The sequence below is a fragment of the Ambystoma mexicanum genome, chromosome 4q (genome assembly GCF_040938575.1).
Source record: "Ambystoma mexicanum isolate Mex_15411 chromosome 4q, UKY_AmexF1_1, whole genome shotgun sequence".
Lineage (NCBI taxonomy): Eukaryota > Metazoa > Chordata > Amphibia > Caudata > Ambystomatidae > Ambystoma > Ambystoma mexicanum.
In genome coordinates, this window is record NC_090928.1 from 756926993 (window position 1) to 756946722 (window position 19730).

A 19730-nucleotide genomic window follows, 5' to 3' on the forward strand; every position below is an offset into this window, starting at 1 on the left:
CATAGCAAATTCCTCACAGAAATAATTTTTTAAAAAATGTTTATTTAGCATTTATTTCAGCGCACAAACCCTAAGGCATCTAGGCGCTAGTTACAGTAAGTGCTGGTAGCATTGTTTCGAACAAAGCCTACAATGGGGTTACAGTGTAGTGGTGAAAGTGCACTGACATGCCACTCCTCTTGTTACGGGGGACTGCTTCAGGCATAAGGACACCATAGGACAGAAAGGCACAAGTATACAGACAGGCATAGCCACACCTCATGTTGCAGGGGGCTACAGCGGTCATGCAGACATAATAGGGCGAAATAGGTACAGGCATGCCAACTGGCAGATTCAAACCTCATGTTACAGGGGCTGCAGCAGTCAGGCATACATCATAGGGCGAAGTAGGTACAGGCATGCCAACTGGCAGAATCAGAGCTCATGTTATAGGGGCTGCAGCAGTCAAACAGACATCATAGGGTGAATAAAATAGAGCACTACATCAAGGATCGATGTGCATGTAAAAAGCACTTCTGAGTTCTGGAATTAGGCAGAGTGCACTATGCGTATGAGGACGCTTGATAACAGATTTAAAACATCCTCATAGTTCAAGATCTAACTGACATGGAAAAACCACACAGGTCTTGAGTGCACCAAGCAAAGAGTTTTATTCAAGAGGTGGTTAGGAGTCATTTCTAGACATCCCATTCACATTGCACGAGACTGCTAGGTATAGGGCAGGTGGGAGCCATGCAGCAGCATTACAGTAGTGTTTGCATAATACGCGGGGCAAGATGTTAGAGTATATATAGGTCTTCTGAAGGGAACAGCGAGCAAGGCAAAACTGGTGGTTGTTAATACATTAAGGTGCTACAGTGAGTATAGAGTGGTGAGGTGGGTACAGTTGGTTTAAAGTAACTGCGATTGAAGGAAAGGCAGTCAGATGTTTTTTCGGCCTTAAATTGTTCGAGCAAATGTCTGTGATGACAAAGGCGAAGTGGCATCCGTGGCGATTGGGGACATCTTCGTACTCGAAGGCAGCTTAGGCGCAGGGTAGAGTGCAAGGGGGCGGAAGCAGTGATCAGGACGGGATGCGCACAGAAAATTATGGAACGCAAATGGGATACGTGGTAAAAGACATGCTGGAAAGTTGAATGTACGTCGGCTGAGTTTAAGAGTGTTATAGGGATTTATACACCTCTTAGCTGAAGGGTGAAGGAGAGAACCTGATGTATGATTGGAAGTCTCAAACCCAAGCGGCAGGTTACACAGGTTCGAAGTACGTTGGAAAGCATCACAGAGTGGTCAGTCAAGGCCAGACAGGGAAAGACAGGGGCCTTACACGCGTGCCTTTCACCTGGGCCCGGCATTGTCTCGCTGCGCAGCCAGGTCCAGGCATTTTCTGCGGGGGAAGGCCAATCAGGATTGTCCATGATGTTGAGTGCCTCTCCAGGCATTTCAGGAAGGCAGGGCCGGGGAGAAAGGTGGCAGCCATCTTGACAGTGGGTTTGGACCCACTATAGTCCATTGTAGAAGGATGGTAAAGCGCACCAGAATGGTGGGGGTCACATCCTTCCTGATCAGATAAGCTCCAACAAAGACAATGAGTAAATAAAATCCACTTAGCGCTTGCTGTGAGCAGCAAAGAAAGAGGAAGGAGTTCAAGAATTGCTGTTATTTGAAGGTACTAACTGCACTACATTGCCTGTTAAGGGCCACATGTTCCGTAGCTATTGTTCACTGTTTCAAGGACCTATGGGAAATTGATTTTTTTTCTAAAGAGCTTTAACATACTTGTTTATTTGGACAGTTTTTTCTGAACTTTTATCTTGGGATTTCAGCACCTATGCAAGTTGGTTATATTATGAAACTTCACATACTAAAATCTTGCTGCTGGGCTTCTATGGTTAATTTTAAATTAAAGAAAGAGAAGCATAATGACATAGAATGTGTGCACGTTTTGTTTTAAACATAAATATCAAATCGGATTAACATAGAACCCTGTAATTTGTTTCTAATACTTGCATGAGATTGACAACATGCCTCTTAAGAAATGATGGGTCCAATAAGTAACTAAATGTAGGGTTATCAGGGTAACTATTAACTGTAGTCTTCTAGTATGTGGCCTTTAGAACACCTCTGTTCAAGCTTTTCTTGATATTCCGGATAGCGCATGCATTAACTTCTTGACGCTGATATGGGGCCAGGCATCATGGTCTGGCACAACCTACTCAGTCCTTCTTCTTTCATAAATCGAGTGCCATTAAATTGGGTAATAAGTACTATTATTGCAGCACTTGTAAGTGAGACTAATGTGGCATGAAGCGCAATATAAGCCCTCATTTTATTGTCATTACCCTGAACATGCTTGAACCTGATGTATTCTCTTTCAGATTCATCGCGTCCTGAAACCCGATGGAGTATTCATAGGGTCCATGTTTGGAGGAGAAACGCTGTACGAGCTCCGCTGTTCTTTGCAAGTGGCAGAACTAGAAAGGGAAGGAGGATTTTCGCCACACGTATCCCCCTTTACTTCGGTAAACGACCTTGGGAATCTTCTGGGGAGAGCAGGATTCAACATGTTAACAGTTGTAAGTAAAACTATAATGTTTTGCAAACTGTATTCCTTAATAAAACGTTGACTCACATTGAAACTTGTTTAATAAAAGGAAAATATTTTGAACTGCATTTACAATTTCCAACATTCCCAATGAAATACTGTGCTAGAAAGAAAAGCATATTTGAATCAATCATGTTTCTGTAAATCATGCATAGAGTAACACACTATGCCAAGACAGCCTGGCTCAGAAGCGCATTCCCTTCAAATCACGAATCATGATGCATTCATGTAATCTTTATTATGGTTTTCCCAAAGGGTGCCTTTTCAACTTTTTTTTTACAAGCTTCTGCCTGGTTTCAGAATGACACTTCCCAGATATTACCCCATATTGCAACTCCCTTCCAAATCATTAATTATGCAGAGGCCCTCAATTCCCCATGGCCCAGCTTGCCGCATAACATCGAGAGCCGGGTATGACCGTGAATGTCGCGGCTCCTGTTGTTCATGAGTTAAAGGAATACTGCTCAGGTGGTTAAAGCTCCAGGTACAATCTCACAGGGAGCAGCAGATAGTACTGGAGGGAAATAAACCCCAGAGCCCCACGGCCCTGTCCGCACCTGAATTTCCTCCGTTGGAATATGTAAATGATCTTGCCACTTTCTCTGCCTTCCGTGGATGCAGGTGGTGCCGGGCGCACGATTAAGCACACATCTTCTTAGGGAAGTAGTTCCCTTCTCTGGTTGGACGATGCTAGCTGTTCACTCTGCAATTTACAAGTGCGCACTGGGGCTGCACATTCAAATTAAAAGACATGTGTTTTCCATACGCGTGGACTACTCTAAAACAAAAAACAAAAAAAAAAGGAAAGCACTGGGAGCCTCTGCAGAAAGACCCTGCTGCTAAAACAAACGCAAAAGAAGCCCAATTAAAACTATGAATATTCCTACCTCTGACCCAAGCAAGAGTCTTTCTCTGGTTATCTGGTTGAAGGCCTTTCGCACCTTTATTCGTGGATTTTCAAATATTATGTACATTTTGCATAGTACCAAGATTCTTCTAGTTGTCAAACAAGTTCTACAAACGGGGAACTATAGCTCAGGCTCTTAAGTCTTACTAAGTTCGTACTTATACATGAGTATCTGACTGCCCCTCTAAAAAGTATATGAGTTAGTTTACTATCCTTGAACTGTGTTCTAAAAAGTAATAGTGGTGTAACTGTATCAGTTTCTAACAGAAGAATAAGTTGCATATGTTGTGAGGTGTATACTTGAAACAGTGTTGGTTTAACTAGGTTATTCCTGAAACTGAATAACACTGTAGGTTATGCCTAATAGGTCCTGCTGCCCTTGAATTTCTTACTGTATTATAAAAGTCTAACTAATTTGGTTTTACTCCCCATGAATAGTTGATTGTCATTCTAAATGTGTATCCTTAGGTTTTACTCACCTTGAACTGGATATTGCTGCTCTAAATAAGGTTATACTTTGGTTTGCATACCATAATATTGTGCTCGTTTTTTTATACTGTGTTTGTGATTTATGAAGTAGTACTTACCTTTCCAAATATTTATCTTTGCCGACATGTATATCAAATAAATCATTATTTTTACAATACATAAGTGTATCAATGTTTCTTTGCACCAAATGTGTGCAACAATTTCTTTGTACTTATTTACAGCCCTCTCTCCCTCCGAAGATAAGCCTGGCTGCTCTGTCCATGCTATCAACATCTCAGGTGGTACAGCCTTATACCAAGAGTGGAGTTTCTGTATTGCCTCGGGTATAGCTTTATGAAGCCCTTAGGTGGACTTTAGAAAGACTGTCCTAACGGGTATTATTTATAATATGTACATGAATGCAAAATGGCATGAAATACAGATGCCAACACTTTTAGGACTTGATGTGAGACCTCTGTTTCAGCATATTTTGTTCTGCATTACTAGCTTTAGAGGCTTTAGAATATGTATGTTACTATTCTGTGACAGGAGAGAAAACATGCAATTCTGGCACAACCTTCCTTCACCTTAGACAGACGATAATCTGAATACAATATAGTTGGGTAATATTAGCGTGTTAGTTCAAATATTGTGAATCTATTGGTCATTACTTTGATGCAGTGACATTGACTCCTTTGTCTGTGAGAATTCCTCCTAAGTGTGAATGTTAGCATGGTTCACGCTTCAAAGGGTGGATTGGGACTCAAAGAACCCCTGAAACTCATCCCCCCACCCAAAGAAAACAGATAGCAATTTAATCTTTCAAGACAACAAATTGAATCACAAAGTTAACTCATCCTTTTTAAACTGCTGTGTAGCACTCCAAATATTGTCACATCACATACAATAGCATTTGTTTTGCCTCTGCTACATTATAGCTTATTTTACACACAGTGGGAAATTTAAGTCAGTGGAAAAATCCATTATGATGCATGAAACGCTGAAAACATGTGTTCTGTCAGTGGTAGTCTTACAGCTGGTAGCAACTCCCACCCACTGTCTTTATCATGATGGGGTGATCCAGAATATTACATTTAGCCATCTTATCCGCGGAATAGTGACATGCATGACGCAGTGGCATTTCACCGCTGGCAGCATTATTTGTGGAATTAGGCCACTTTAGCCCTATTCACTCCTACCCATAGCATATTTTTCATTCTTTTGGTGCAGTTTTCTTTATCGTTTTTAATAGCAGTGGCCCACGCCCAGTATGGCTTCGTTTTTAAGTCTGAGTCACATTCACTTTATGTGCCACAAATCAAGATTTTCTGTGGCAGTGATGAACTGAACAAAAGCTTTATGGATGCTTAGGTTTCTTACCTCATTTGGCGATATTGATTTGCTCAGTCACAATGAAAGCTACGAGATCTGCTGACCTGATTGGGTTAAAAGGCATAATTTTGTATTTTATTTATTTATTGTACACATCTAGTCGACATTTCAGCTTTTAATATACACTTTCATCATCTTTTACACATTTTAGCACTGCATTTCTGCCACGTCCACCGTGACCTTACATTCATTTTCTTGTTAAACAACACTAGAAAATGAAAGCTGGGTAATTAAAAATCTATTCACAATTTAATAATCTTTTTTATTAGCATGCCTGACTGTTATTTTCTCCTACATATCAAAACATTTCCATCTTACTCAATTAAGTCCAGCTCTTTTAGGATTTTGACTACCTCGATCGTTCACAGTGTCTCATGTCCGGCAATTAACCATTCCCAAAATGATTCTGTGTCTTGCCACTCCATGTGATCGACAAAGCAGCCCAATCGAGCTGCTCGTAGTTCTCTTATTCTCGTGCATGAAATCAGAATGTGCTTCAGCGTTTGCACTTTAGTACTCCCGCAAAGATCACATTCTGGGGCTTGCTGGACTTGATCTCTCACTGCCAGGACTTTCTTAGATTGGCCTAAGTTTAGGTGAGCTCTGAAGAAGGCCGTTCTTATAACAGGATCAGGGAACATGTGATATATTTGGGGAAGAAATGTTTTGGCTTGTCCAGTTGCGACAAAGATTTAAAGATTCTGTAAGATCTCATCTTCGCTATGGTCTTAATCCAATCTGTGCTTGCAAATTGGATTGTCTTCTAGATTCACTAAGGTACAGTCACATGCCTCCAGTAAAGGCATCACATACTTTTCCAGTCTATTTAGGAAGTCATTTCCTTTATTTTTTAGTTCTCTTTCTATGTCTGTATATAAGGAGTTTTCTGGTTGTCAAGGAGTTCCCCCCCCCTTCTCACATGGGTCCGTTCTTTGATGGAGTCCTTGGTCGCTGCCTTCTTGCGAACGGTCCTGGTTTTAACTAAGGCTGCTCGAGTCTCTTCCGACTCCAGGGCGCGTTCAGTTCCGGGAACGTGGAATCCAAGGATCTAGGATGAGTGCAACTAGCACACAAGTCCAGGAAACAGGAAGAAAGGAAGGGGTAAGGAGCGGGTAGGTGCACAAGGATAGAGAAAGAATACAGCGAGCTACGGATCACACGTCTGATGGCTACTTGCAATAGCATTGAGATGCGCGGAGCCGCGGTCTATAAATAGAGTATGTTACGTCCAGCGCATGGAGCGAGAAAGGGTCTTAGCGCTGGGCGACCATGTTGGGAGTTTTAGAGAATGCAAGCCCCATTGAGACAAGGACCAGGAGGTCCAAAAGGGGCATGTTCTGAAGTTCATGACAGCATGCCTCCTCCGAAGACCTTTTCCTCCAGGTTTGCCCGGGTGTATGAGGTGAAATCTTCTGAGCAAGCGAGGGGCCTTGATGTTAGAGATAGGTTCCCAGGTTCTTTCACTAGGAGGGTATCCTTTCCATTCGACCAGGTATTAAAGCTGGCCCCGTTTATACCTGGAATCGCAAATTCGGGACACCTCATATTCCAGTTGATTGTCAACCAGCAGAGGGGGAGGTCTACTGGATTTCCGGGAGGATGGAATGTAGGGTTTCGGTAAGGATGTATGAAAAACTGGATGAATTATTTTCTAGGAGTCGGGTAGCTGGATCCGGTATGAGACAGGGTTAATCATTTCCTTGATGGGAAATGGCCCATAGTACCGTGGGGCCAATTTGTTTGGTCGTGGGTGTCGGGGTAGTAGTTTTGATGACAACCACACACGGTCACCGAGTGCATAAGAAGGGCCTGGTCTTCTTTTGGAATCCGCATATCTCTTGGTCTGTGATCTGGCCTTTTCTAAGTATTTCTTGGCCTCCTGGTGTAAGTTGATGAGGGTTTCGATCCAGGAGTCAATAGTAGGTACTGGTGAAGGATGAGGAAGGACAGAGGGTAAAACCGATGGATGGAACCCTTGACTACAATAAAAAGGGCTGGTCTGGAGCGCTGAATGGTCGAAATTGTTGTAAGCGAATTCCGCAACGGGTATCAGGAGCGACCAGTCATCCTGGACTTTGGTGGCAAAGCATTGAAGATACTGTTCCAGGGTCTGATTTGCACGTTCTGTGGCTCCGTTGGTTTGAGGGTGATATTGTCATGATGCCTACCCCCAGGCATCCGGACCAAGCCCATCAGACCCGGGAGCATGCATCTAGACATTTAGTAAAACCTCAGCAGCCCCGGCTAGGGGCTATCTGGGTTCAGTCCTGGCCGCTTAGGCACCAGGCTCATAGTCATTACTTACCTCAGGCAGACCATGCTGCAAATGACTCCAATCCAACATGAAGCCTGAAAGGGACTATTTTTCCACAGGGACTATTTGTTACTCGGGTTTGGTTCTAGGGACTTCTTACCTCGGACTACTTTTGAGGCTATTTAAACCACGCCCGACCAGCAACACACGCTTCGCGTTATTCTGCATCCAGCAGCGTAACGCTCACAGTGCCTGCAGCCTGCATCCAGTCTTCTGCCACGCCCGCCTCGAATCCGGAGCTCCTAAAACAAAGAGGAAAGAAAGGGACAAGGTTAGAAAACAAACTTATTTCTATTCCACACCTGATTCTGGAGCCACCTCGTCTCCGGACCTGTAAAGAACATCATTTCTACACGTGCCACACCTCCAGCTGCAGCGCCGCGCCATACTCACCAGTCTTTCACAGCATCCTTCGGGTCGGAGCTGCCTCCATCATTTCTTCGCCGAACTTCAGCACCTAGGAGACAAAAGAAAACCACAAGGTGAGCCGAGGGAACCAACAAATATAATTCTTACCACCATAGACTTACCTGATTTACCACCGGAGGCATCCTTTTGTGACTCTCCATATTTTCACGTGCCGCATCTGTAAAGAGAGACAAAACAACATGTTTTCCACGTGCAACATTTACCGGACAGCGCCGGGTAATACAGACTCCAGCTGCCACAAGAGCATCTTTTCACGAGCCAGCTGCAAGACAAGAAAGGAAGGGGGGAACAAGAGTGAACATCGCACATATTGAACTCTATGAACTTAATACTTACTGGTCCACACCAGGAACCTCAGAGTCAATACTCTCCAGAACTCTCCCGAGCCTTCAAACCAGTGAAGTAACTGGAATCGACGCGCCCCTGCAAATCCATGCAGGATGGAGAGCTCATCTTTCAAGAACATAAGGAGAATATTTCTATGGGTTAAGCAGACAAGATTAGGAGGGCAGATCCAGTAAGTCATCGCTGCACTACGCATCGCGTGGGTGGAGACCGCAGCTGTCCGGGTCCGACCGACGCCCCTGTGGGAGCCAGGTGAGCGTAACAGATATCCCGCAGAGATGTTTCCAAAATTTAGAAATGTATTGAGGTCCTCGATCAGATATGATCTTGGAAGGAAGTCCATGCAGGCGGAATATGTGTTCCAGAAATATTCCAGCTAGTTTGGAAGAGGATGGTAGTTTACAGAGCGGCGTAAAATGAGCCACGTGAGTGAACAGATCTGTGGTGACCATGATGTTAGTATATCCTCGGGACGGTGGTAATTCTACTATGAAGTCTGTGGCGATGATTTCCCATGGCTTAGTTGGCAGTGTAGGCTGCAGAAGAAGACCCGCCGGTTTCTTGTTATCATGCTTATTTTGAGCACAGACTACACAAGTTTGGACGTAGTGCTGTACATCAGATTTCATTCTAGGCCACCAGAACTGTCTCTGTATGAGACGGAGGGTATTGGTGATGCCACGATGTCCGGAGTGAGGTGTGTCATGACAGAGGTTTATTATTCTCTGTTGTAACTTCTGTGTAGGAATGAGCAGTGCATTGTCCTTGAATACATATCCTTGCTTGGCCTTTACATTCCACTGGTTTTTCCTTGAGATGTCCTTCCACAACCCAGAGGATTGGGTTTCCGGTCGGATTTCTTCCAGCAGGTTGACTGCTTGAGCTACGAAGATCGTGGGGGAAAACATTTTAGGATATGCCTTATCTTCAATGGTTACATAGTCAGGACGTCGAGACAAAGCATCAGCAATCAGGTTATGTGATCCAGGGACATGAGTGATGTGGAACTGGTACTGGGCAAAAGAGTAGGCCCAACGCGCCTGACGACTATTCCTACACACCAATGACTGTAGAATCTGAAGGTTCCGATGGTCCGTACGGACTTGGACAGGATGTCAAGCTCCCAGGAGTAGGTGTCGCCATTCAGTGAATGCTTGGCGAATGGCTAACAGTTCTTTTTCCAGGACGGAATAGTGTGTTTCACTTGTCGTTAGGGTTCGTGAAAGATAAGCAATGGGGTGTTCCAGCTTGTCCTTTAATTTCTGTTTTAATACTGCTCCTATAGCGTAATTAGAGGCATCCGTTTCCACTAGAAATAGCCGGCTTGTGGCGGGGTGGGCCAAAATAGGAGCTTGTGTAAACTCGGCCTTCAAACGCTGGAATGCAGTGTCTTGCGGTGTTGACCAGATAAAAAGGGTGTCCTTCTTTAAGAGAGCCACGATCGGTTGAACAATCTCGGAAAAGGTGGGTATGAATTTCCAATAGAAATTGGCTAGTCCTAGGAAGGATTCGACTTGTTTCACGGACGTGCAAGCTGGCCACGCCAAAATGGCTTTTACCTTTGATGGATCCATTCCAATTCCCTCTGGATTAAGGATGAATCCTAGGTAGCGAACAGAAGTAACGTGAAACAAGCATTTTTCAGGTTTGGCTAAGAGTTGGTGTTCACGGAGTCTTTGTAGTACTGCCTTTACATGTTCTTCATGTTTTAAAGGGTCCTTGGAAAATATCAGTATGTCGTCCAGATAAACAATGACAAAGAGAAACAACATGTCAGAGAACACCCTATCCATAAAACGTTGGAACACTGCCGGGGCATTAGCTAGTCCAAATGGCATGACCAGGTATTCGTAATGGCCAAATGGCGTTCTAAAGGCGGCTTTCCACTTGTCTCCTTCCTGGATACGGATCAAATGGTAGGCACCCCGGAGATCCAACTTGGTGAATATTACCGTGCCTCTCATGGCTTCCAAGATATCCGATATCAAGGGTAGTGGGTACCAGTCTTTGAGGGTGCATTGATTTAGGCCGCGATAATCGAGGCAGGGTCTGAGTTCCTGGGTATCCTTCTTGGGGACAAAGAATAATGAAGCACCTGCTGGAGATTTTGAAGGTCATATGGTGCCGTTTTCAAGGTTGATGTCCAGGTATTCTTTGAGGGCCTTTTTCTCAGGTTCTGAAAGGATAAACATCCTGCCGAAGGGAATCACTGCTGAGGGCTCTGTTTCAATTGCGCAGTCTTCAGGTCTGTGTGGGGGTAAGGCCTGGACTATGGCAGTCGAAAATACATCGGCGTATCCTTGGTAGGCCTCAGGGACTTGTATGATATTGCAAACCATAAGTGGTATTTTTTGATCTTTAGATGGTTCCTTAGGGGGTGTTGACGAAGGTTCCAGCAATAGACAGTGAGTCATACAAAACTCTGAGCCTAGGAATAGTGATCCTGCTGTCCAATTGATATACGGATTGTGTTTCTGTAACGAGGGCATACCCAATACCATGGGGTAGTGGGCTGACTTAATGATATCGAATCTAATTAGCTCTTGATGACGATTTATTGAGAGCCGGATCTCCTTGGTCTGCAGGCTTATGGGCCCTGAACTGAGGGGGTCTTCCATCGATGGCCTCCACCGGTGTTAGGCAGAAACCTGTGCAGTTCCCTTTGGGAAAACTGCAAAAGATTTAGGACTACAGGTGTTAGCAGTAAACCCACTTTGTAGTAGTCTGCACCACCCAGATTTACCTGGTAGCTGTGGCTGAGCAGTCAGACTTCCCTCAAGAAGAGTTAGGCAGTATGCAAAGTATACACAATAGGCACTCAGACACAATAGCACAAGCAAACACTGACCAGAGCTTTGATATCAAAGTATATAATTATTTATTTAAAAACACACTGTTTGAAACACTCCAGCACTCTTATTGTAAATCACTCTAAACACAGTTACTATTATGATATATACACCCCTTATTCCTTATCAGACAAGTCTTAGTTAGCACCACTTATTTCCAGACAGAGGTGAGCGCTTAACTATAGATGGCACTCCAATAAGTTCATGAAAAAGGGAGGGAAAAAGGCAGAATATGTGAAGATACACCACTCTAAGATTTAGGAACACTTTTAGCAAGGCAGAAGAGCAAAAGTCACTTGTGAGCCAAAGTCCATAGGCTGGGCCCACTCTTAGAGAGAGCAGAGCACAAATGCGCCCAAGATCACACAGTTACACGAGGCTTTGAAAGTCTTGCAGAGAGTTCGAAAAGAGTTTAGAGAGGCTTAGAAAAGTTTAGCCAGGGTGTCCCAGGCTAACCCAGGTTCGAAAGCCGGGGGCTAAATCTACCCCGTACAGTCGGTGGCAAGGGAAGCCAGGCGGGACACGGTACCTTAAGTGGGAAGGATCCTCCAGCGGTGGCAGTTGTTCCTGGCAGCGGGTGCAAGTCTCGGCGTCGTCCAGAGGAAGAGAAGATCTTGACTTGGAGGAAAGATGAAGGTCGTTGCACTGCCAGGGAAGAAACCAGCCGCAGAGTTTTCCGGTTAAAAGTATTACCCTTTATTTCACGGTCGTGGTAAAACGTGGTATTCCGGTTGCCGGGGTGCTTGGCACAGGCAAGGCGGCCACGAGATGCGTCGGGAAGGCGAAAAGACGGTGAAACTGGTTATCCCCACCAGTCAAAGGAAGAAGACTCTCCGGCGGGAGATCTCCTCTGTCGTTGGGAAAAGTGGTGAGACGGTTCAGCAGGGCTCCACCGGTGGTGTCATCGTGGCAAGTCGGCTCAGCTTCTCCCTCGTCGGATTCTTAGGTCCTGTGGCAACTTCTGAAGTTCCAGTCCCCAAAGCCCTGCTTTTAAGCAGAAAACCCCCATTCACTCAGCCTAGCTGTCACTCAAACATGCTAAGTGGTGATCCGGCCAGCTCGCAACTTGGGCAAATCAGGACGGAGTGCGACTTGAGTTGCCTAGGCAACTCAGTCCAGGGTGCCTAAATCCCCCTCCACCCCTCCTAAGTACCCCAGACAGAGTGGCACCACTTTGGAGGGCTTCTTTGGAGAAGCCCGCCAAAAAAGTGGAACAAATGGCTCGACTTGGGTTGGAGTCAAAGAAGAGAACACAAACGCCATTTTAGAACTGAGTTTTGGCAAAAAAATACCAACCGGAGAATTAATAATAAATAAATAAACCGGCGGTATGTTCGAGGCTATCGTAATTAAATAAATAAAGATAGTAGCCTCGAACAATGGGAAAATCCCATAGAGAAATATTTGCGGTTGAATATAAAAAGTAGTATCCACTGCCACCAGCCAAAACTCGTTCAGGGGGGACAGAGACGTGCCCCCTTGACTAAGAGACCCCGGGGCAATCGAATTGCCCTGGCCAGTATGTCCACAATATGATGGTTTGTACTGGTTCTGTTCAGAATTCAAGACTAGTAAAGTCAATGGTGACTTTACATGCCCTGGGAGACAGTAGTCAGTCCCAGGGTATGGAGTCTATACTGGGGGGGTCACTATGACACCCCTGTGTTACTGGACTGAGGGTGCTGTGTAACACACATCACAAAAACACATGAAGCCCTATGGAATAAAAGACCCCATAGCCCATTAAACACATCTAGAGTCAAAGGAACACACTCAAATCATGTCCAACAGTGAGGGTAAAAGAGTCTCACTCTTGGCAGGAGAAAGAAAATAAACCCCAAAAATCCAGCAAAGCTGCTGGGGGACTCACTAGGTTAGGAAATTCAGCCTAAACAGAGAATTCTCCCTAACAACCGGCTGCATGGTACTTCGTGCCTCGTAAGGTATTTGGTGACTGGCAACCCACTCTTGATCAATGAAGATCCCCATAGCTCCGCAGTCCACCAGGGCCAAAATAGAATAGGTCTTGTTCTTGGAGGGTGATAGAAATGCCTGGAGAATGACCAGTTTGTTTTGTCCAGGAGAGTTCAAGGATGGAATTGATGTGGAGCAAACATCTCTCTCCCGAAGCTCTGCTCCATCTAGGATCGGGAGCTGGCATTTCCCGAACGCCGAGGAGGTGCTAGAGGACATTCCCTAATCAAAAAAGGTTTGTCCGAAGCACAATACATACACAAGCCCGTATGGATCCTTCTCAACCTTTCTTGCGGTGATATGGGTCCACGGTAGGCTCCAATCTGCATGGGTTCTGGTTCTGTGACTGAGCTTGGGGTTGTGTCCGTTCTGACTGTGCTTTCACAGGACATCTTGGAAGAATTTCCCCTGGACTTCTTCTTTTCAGTCTTCATTTCCTGGATGCGGAAGTCTATTTGCATGGCTAGGTCCATTAATGCCTGGAATGAGTTTGATCGAGCCACTCTGGCCAGCTCATCCTTTATCTCATCGTTCCGTCCTCTCCTGAACAGGGTGAAACTTGCCTCAGAGGACCAATCGGCTTCCTTGGCCAATTGTTTAAATCGGGTCACATAAGTGAGCATATCCTGTGAGCTCTGTTGAAAGTCTAACAAACGTTCCTGGGCACTATAGGCCTGCTCAGGACGGTCAAACATGTTTTTAAGGGCCTGTATGAACCCCTTATAAACATCCAGGAGGGCATCGCCAGAGTTAACGAGGGGTGTAGCCCAGGTCAAAGCATTGCCGGAAAGGTGGGATATAATGAAACCCACCTTAGCCCTGGGAGTCGAAAAGTAATAGGGCTTAAACGTAAAGTGGACCAGGCAAGAATGCAGGAATCCGCAAAGGGTTTTTGCCGAACCGTCTTATTTGTCAACAATGCCGCCCAACAGGACACCTTCTTTAGTGGCAGTATCCCGGGATAGGACCAATTGTTTGATTGCAGAGTTTTCTGCCTTTAGGTTTTAAACCTCGGTTGAAAGTTCCTGCATGCCTCGCATCAGATCCTGAACAGCGGCCTCCATGCCGTTATCAAGTTCGGTCAGGTGGCGTCTCAAACTGTCAAGGAGTTCCCCCCCTTCTCACCTGGGTCCGTTCTTTGATGGAGTCCATGGTCGCTGCCTTCTTGCGGACGGTCCTGGTTTTAACTAAGGCTGCTCGAGTCTCTTCCGACTCCAGGGCGCGTTCAGTCCCGGGAACGCGGAATCCAGGAATCCAAGGATCTAGGATGAGTGCAACTAGCATACGAGTCCAGGAAACAGGAAGAAAGGAAGGGGTAAGGGGCGGGTAGGTGCACAAGGACAGAGAAAGAATACCGCGAGCTACGGATCACACGTCTGATGGCTACTTGCAATAGCATTGAGACGCGCGGAGCCACGGAAGACGTGGTCTATAAATAGAGTACGTTACATCCAGCGCATGGAGCGAGAAAGGGTCTTAGCGCTGGGCGACCATGTTGGGAGTATTAGAGAATGCAAGCCCCGTTGAGACAAGGACCAGGAGGTCCAAAAGGGGCGTTTTCTGAAGATCATGACACTGGTGGCATAATAATGTTCCTGTACAGACCAATGATTTTCCAAACGAGTACCATTTGCAGAGATGGCAAGCCTAGTTCGTATCTTAGGCTACTGATTGGGTAGCTTGTTGAAGAGGGAGTACATTTTTCCACAGCTTTTCTTCGAGGCAATCCCAATTGATTAGCTCTGCTGTCGGAATTGTTTTGTATACATAGATAAGTGCTGGAACTACCTTCTCTCTATTGAAGGTGAGCAAGGACGTTATTGAAAATTTGCAGTAGACTGCATACATATTTTAATTTGAGCTCTTAGTGAATTTATTTTTAAATCTCGATCTTGTTCACGTGTGGTTTTTGATTGTGTGGCCTGCACTTAAATTCACAGATAGATGTGTTCTTTCTTCCTCTCAATTGATTGCTTTTGTAGGAGCCAGGTGTACCTTGTTTTTTTAACACCCATGTTTTTAAAAGTTAGTATTTGTGACTTTTCTGGGTTTACTGTGAAGTTATTTTCATGTGCATACTGCTCAAACGCACATAATAGTAGTCGTAGAGCACATGGAGTAAAGTCTAATAGGAGCACATCATCAGCGTATGCTATCCACTGTATAGATTGTTTTCCAATTTTTGCTCTTGCTAGTGCATGGGGAGCTAGTGCTGTTTCTAGGTCGGCAAGGTACAAATTAAACAGGCATGCTGCGATAATACATCCCTGCCACACTCCGATCATTGTTGGAATCTTACCAGTTCGGTCCCCTTCAGCATTTAGCCGTATTTGCATCGATGTTTCCATGTAGAGAGATTGTATTATTGCTAGGAGGCTTTTTGGGTTTCCCTATGCATCCAGTTTTTCCCATAGGAGGTTTCTGTTGATCGTATCAAAGGCCCGAGAGAGGTCTAGTCATGCTCCATACAGTGGTTGACCTTTCTTTTTTATAGGATTGCTGTGAGATGACTGACATTATGAATCCAGTTAGAGACATGGATAACCCTTTGCAAAAACCTATTTGGAATATACTTAGAATATTGTTCTGGCTAATCCACTCTTCGAGGTTTCGCAGTACTACTGCAGCGAATATCTTTCCATCTACATCTAATAATTTAATTGGCCGATAATTTGTAGGTCGCCTTATTTGTGTATAGGTATTACAATTGCACTCTTCCAGAATGATGGGATAGATTCTTTGCATGTGGCCTCTGCAAATAGTGAACTCCGTATTTTGGTCCAGAGATCGATTGTTGACTTTAGAATTGCATTGGTCAGTCCATTGGGGTCTGCAGCTCTAAATGATGAGGATTTCCTGATCAGTTCCTTGATTAGGTCTTCATCAAAATTCAAGTGCCAAGCTGCTGGAGCTTTGATCTCTGGCGCTGTATTGACCTCACCTTGATAAATCTCCTTGAAATAGGCTGTCGATATTGCTTCAAGAATCACATTGCTTTATATTTCATATTGCTGTCTGTTTATGCCATTAATTATTACTCAGAAGTTACCTGAGTTTTTTGAAAGGTGGATATTTAACATTATTTTGCCATCTTTCTGTATTCTCGAATGGTTGTGAGTTCTTGACCAATTCCTGTATGTATTCATAAGAGCTTTTGTGGCCTGTAGATGTTCTGCTGCTTTCCTTAGGGTTCTCTTTTTGTTCTGTCACTCCTCATTAAATTCATGTAAGTGAATTTTTGCTTCGAGCGAACAGAGCCCTTTTGGACGTTCAATCTCCGATAGAACATTTGTAAACTCTTTATTAGAGCACATTCTCTTGGCTGTCTCTTCTGTTGCCTTATACATGATTGTGCGTAGTTTGTTGTTTAGGACTTTGCCACTTTGTATTTTCTTTTATGGTTTTTAGTGGCATTCACCACCACGCTCTGTGTATTTGTTAGCAGACTATTGTTGATCGTGTTTTATCATGGCTGAGAGTTTCTTATGGTCGCTCGTGCCTTAATTTAAGATGTCTAATCAGATACAATGATCATAAAGGTGTCTGGATACAATGATATAGTCGATAATCCATGCACTGTTTCCGCTTTCCCAAGTTGTTTGTGGTGGAATGTCTCCTTTTATATTTCCGTTCACAATTCTCAGGTCCCAATCCTTTAGAAATTGTGTCCATGTATTTCCATTGTTAGTGATGTCTCTTAGTTTTTTCCCGGTTGATTCGTTTCGCAATGGTATACATTGAGAAGTCAAGTCTCCAAGTATCAGAATGTCGATTTTCTTATATTTCACGTTGATCTCGGACAGTAGAACAGCGAGTGCTTGTAGGAGATCTTTTAAGCTCATGCTCCCAGGGTTTCAATACACGTTGATAAGTATCTTCTGTCTTATTGTCGTGGTGTTTTGTAATGTTATTTTGGCTGCAAGACGTCCTGTGCATTCAGTGTGGATCTGTTCTAACACCTCACATACAGGAATTCTGATGACTATCATTGCCGCCCGCTGGTCGACCTTTGACTTTTCCCATAGCTAGTTGTTCGATAGTTGTAAAGCCGTCCAGTTTTATTTGCCCAAGTAGCCACGTTTCTTGGAAATAGATCATGTCCTAGTTCGTAAAAATGTCCTCTTTCGTGGATTTGCTCAGTAATGATGTCAATCCTCTTGTGTTCCACCGTAATATCCTTAACTGGGTGACTTCTAGAGAGAATTCGGGTTGTCCTGTAATTTTTCGTATACTAAACAGATTATTTCTGATGCCAGCGACCACATCGCATATTTTGTATTCAACAGGTTGTCTTCTTTGGGTTGGTTGTTCTGTTTGTTTGCTCCCCATGAGATTGTACTTCACCTACTGTGCTACGTTTGCTTGTCTCCAGCATCCTGCCCAACTATTGGGCTCAGTGAAATTTCAATCCCCAGCCTTTTAAACTGGGTTGCCTGTGCCAATTAAGCCCCCGCTCCAATTTGTGATTTTAGTCCTACTTCCACTATATGGAATCGACCTTGCTGTGGAAACGAAACACATTCTATGGGTTCCATGTCTTAAAATCGTGGCAAAAATGGCCATGTTTACAAAATATCGTGGCAAAAATGCTGTGGTTTTGCTGCCACAATCATGTAAAGGATGCGGGGACACCCCCGCAAACCCTTCTCCCCTTAAAGGGTACACCTTTACCGGATCAAACCACAGCATTTTTGCCGCAATTTTATTTACCGGCGCCATTTTTGCCACAATTTTATTACCTGATACCATTCTATGTTGTTTGAAGAGAATATGTATAGATCTTGTATTTTCTTGGTGATAGCTAGTATCCCTGATCTATTTAATGCTCTAGAGTTTTCCCCGCTTTGTATTTGTTGGAGCCACAAACGTGGAATTGCAAACGGAGCCAAGGCAGCTATTGTGTTTTGCATCAACTTTTTTTCTTGAGCACATAGCTCTGGGCCACTGTTTAATGGCGTTGGCAGTGTGATCTCCTGGGTGACTTGTTTATTCTTGCCTTGAGGAATGTTCTGTGCGTGTCCAATTATGATGTGGCTCACATTTGATTGATCAATCTGATTGCTTATTGGTTCTTTAGCTGGTATAATAATGCTGTGTGCATGTTGATGTGGTATTAGGAGTCAAGTGGGCATTACGTCCATGGTAATAGCAATGCTATCATTTATGTCTCCATTTAATTGTGCAACTGCCTTCTTTTTTTCACGTATGTTAAAGATGGGAGCAATCATTGTGTATTTTGCTGGTGGAAACGTCTGAGATCCGCCTGAGGTCTTTTTGGGTGTTCATTTCAGATTTACCGGCTTAGGGACACACTCCTGCTACAGGTGAAGATTGAAGTATATCCTCTGAGCATTTTCCTTCTATGACTTAAATCAATTTTTTTTTTCTTTTGTATTTTTGTGGTTTACCTCTGCTATTGGCAGGGATAAGGAACGAACAAATGATGTCTTCGCAGAATGTTTTGTCTTTTGTTCTTTTTCATTTTTTTTATTTTGGTTAGTTTTGTTGTGCCTGTGAGGTCTTTGCATTTGTACCTCCTTTCTGTCTGTTTTTTATGGTGTTGTCTCTTTTACTATCAGACATTAAGTCTTGGAATACTAAACTCTCTTGCCCGAGACTTTGTTCCACAGAGATCACTTTGTCTTCTTCCTTTTCTAGTAGGGTCTCAATGGTATTGGTGAGTCTCATGAATTCCTCAAGTAAAGACTCTGATAGAGGTGTGTCATCCATTTCATCCTGGCACAGGTCAACTGATTGTGATTGTTCTTTCAATATATACTGGTCATTGTCCTGCTTCTTAGCTTGTCATAGGCATAATAGATCCAATGTTATGTTGTGTTTCCAGCCCCACAATAGACCAAGTTGGCGTGAATCCTTTTAATTAAGTGCTTTTTCAAGATTTGACTTGACTTAAAGCTCTCAGACACTAGTTTTACGTTCTGGTCTGGCCTTGATGTACCTGTTTGCATTGAGGTTTATTATCCAGCAGGCTTGGAGCATCTGACAAAAATCTGTATATGTTTAGAACGTTGACTTCAGTTCACCTTTCGATACGGTTAAGAGAGTGCTTCTTTGAAAAACCTTTTAAAACGTAATATCCCTCCAGGCCTAGTGAGAATGATCATAGCTTTACATGAATCAAGTGTGAGTTTGGCTGAACAGGATGGGTGCTGTTAAGGACTGGATACCCACGTTTGTAGAGTTAACGCAGAGTTGTATTCTAGCTTCTACCCTCTTTCATCAGTATCTCTCCAACCTCTCTAATGCATTTTGCTCCACCACTATGTGTCCTCCCAGTCTGGCTACTTCTTCCATTAACTGGCTGGGCTATGCGGGCGACCTTATCTGAAAGGGTCTGAAAGAGCAACATTTCCTGCATAGTGAATATGTTAAATTTGTAAATTTCAAACTCTTAATGTCTCATCATCTAATGCTAGCCCGCCCCATCTG

At 44.0% G+C, this 19730-nt stretch overlaps 1 protein-coding gene across 1 annotated transcript in view; it reads left to right on the forward strand.

Moving 5' to 3' along the window:
* NDUFAF5 (NADH:ubiquinone oxidoreductase complex assembly factor 5) overlaps positions 1 to 19730 on the forward strand; it is a 534186-nt gene that overhangs the window by 311130 nt on the left and 203326 nt on the right. The window contains exon 7 of the mRNA XM_069608340.1: positions 2376 to 2573. Coding sequence (XP_069464441.1) covers positions 2376 to 2573 — 198 coding nt within the window. The remainder of the gene's footprint in view (positions 1 to 2375; positions 2574 to 19730) is intronic.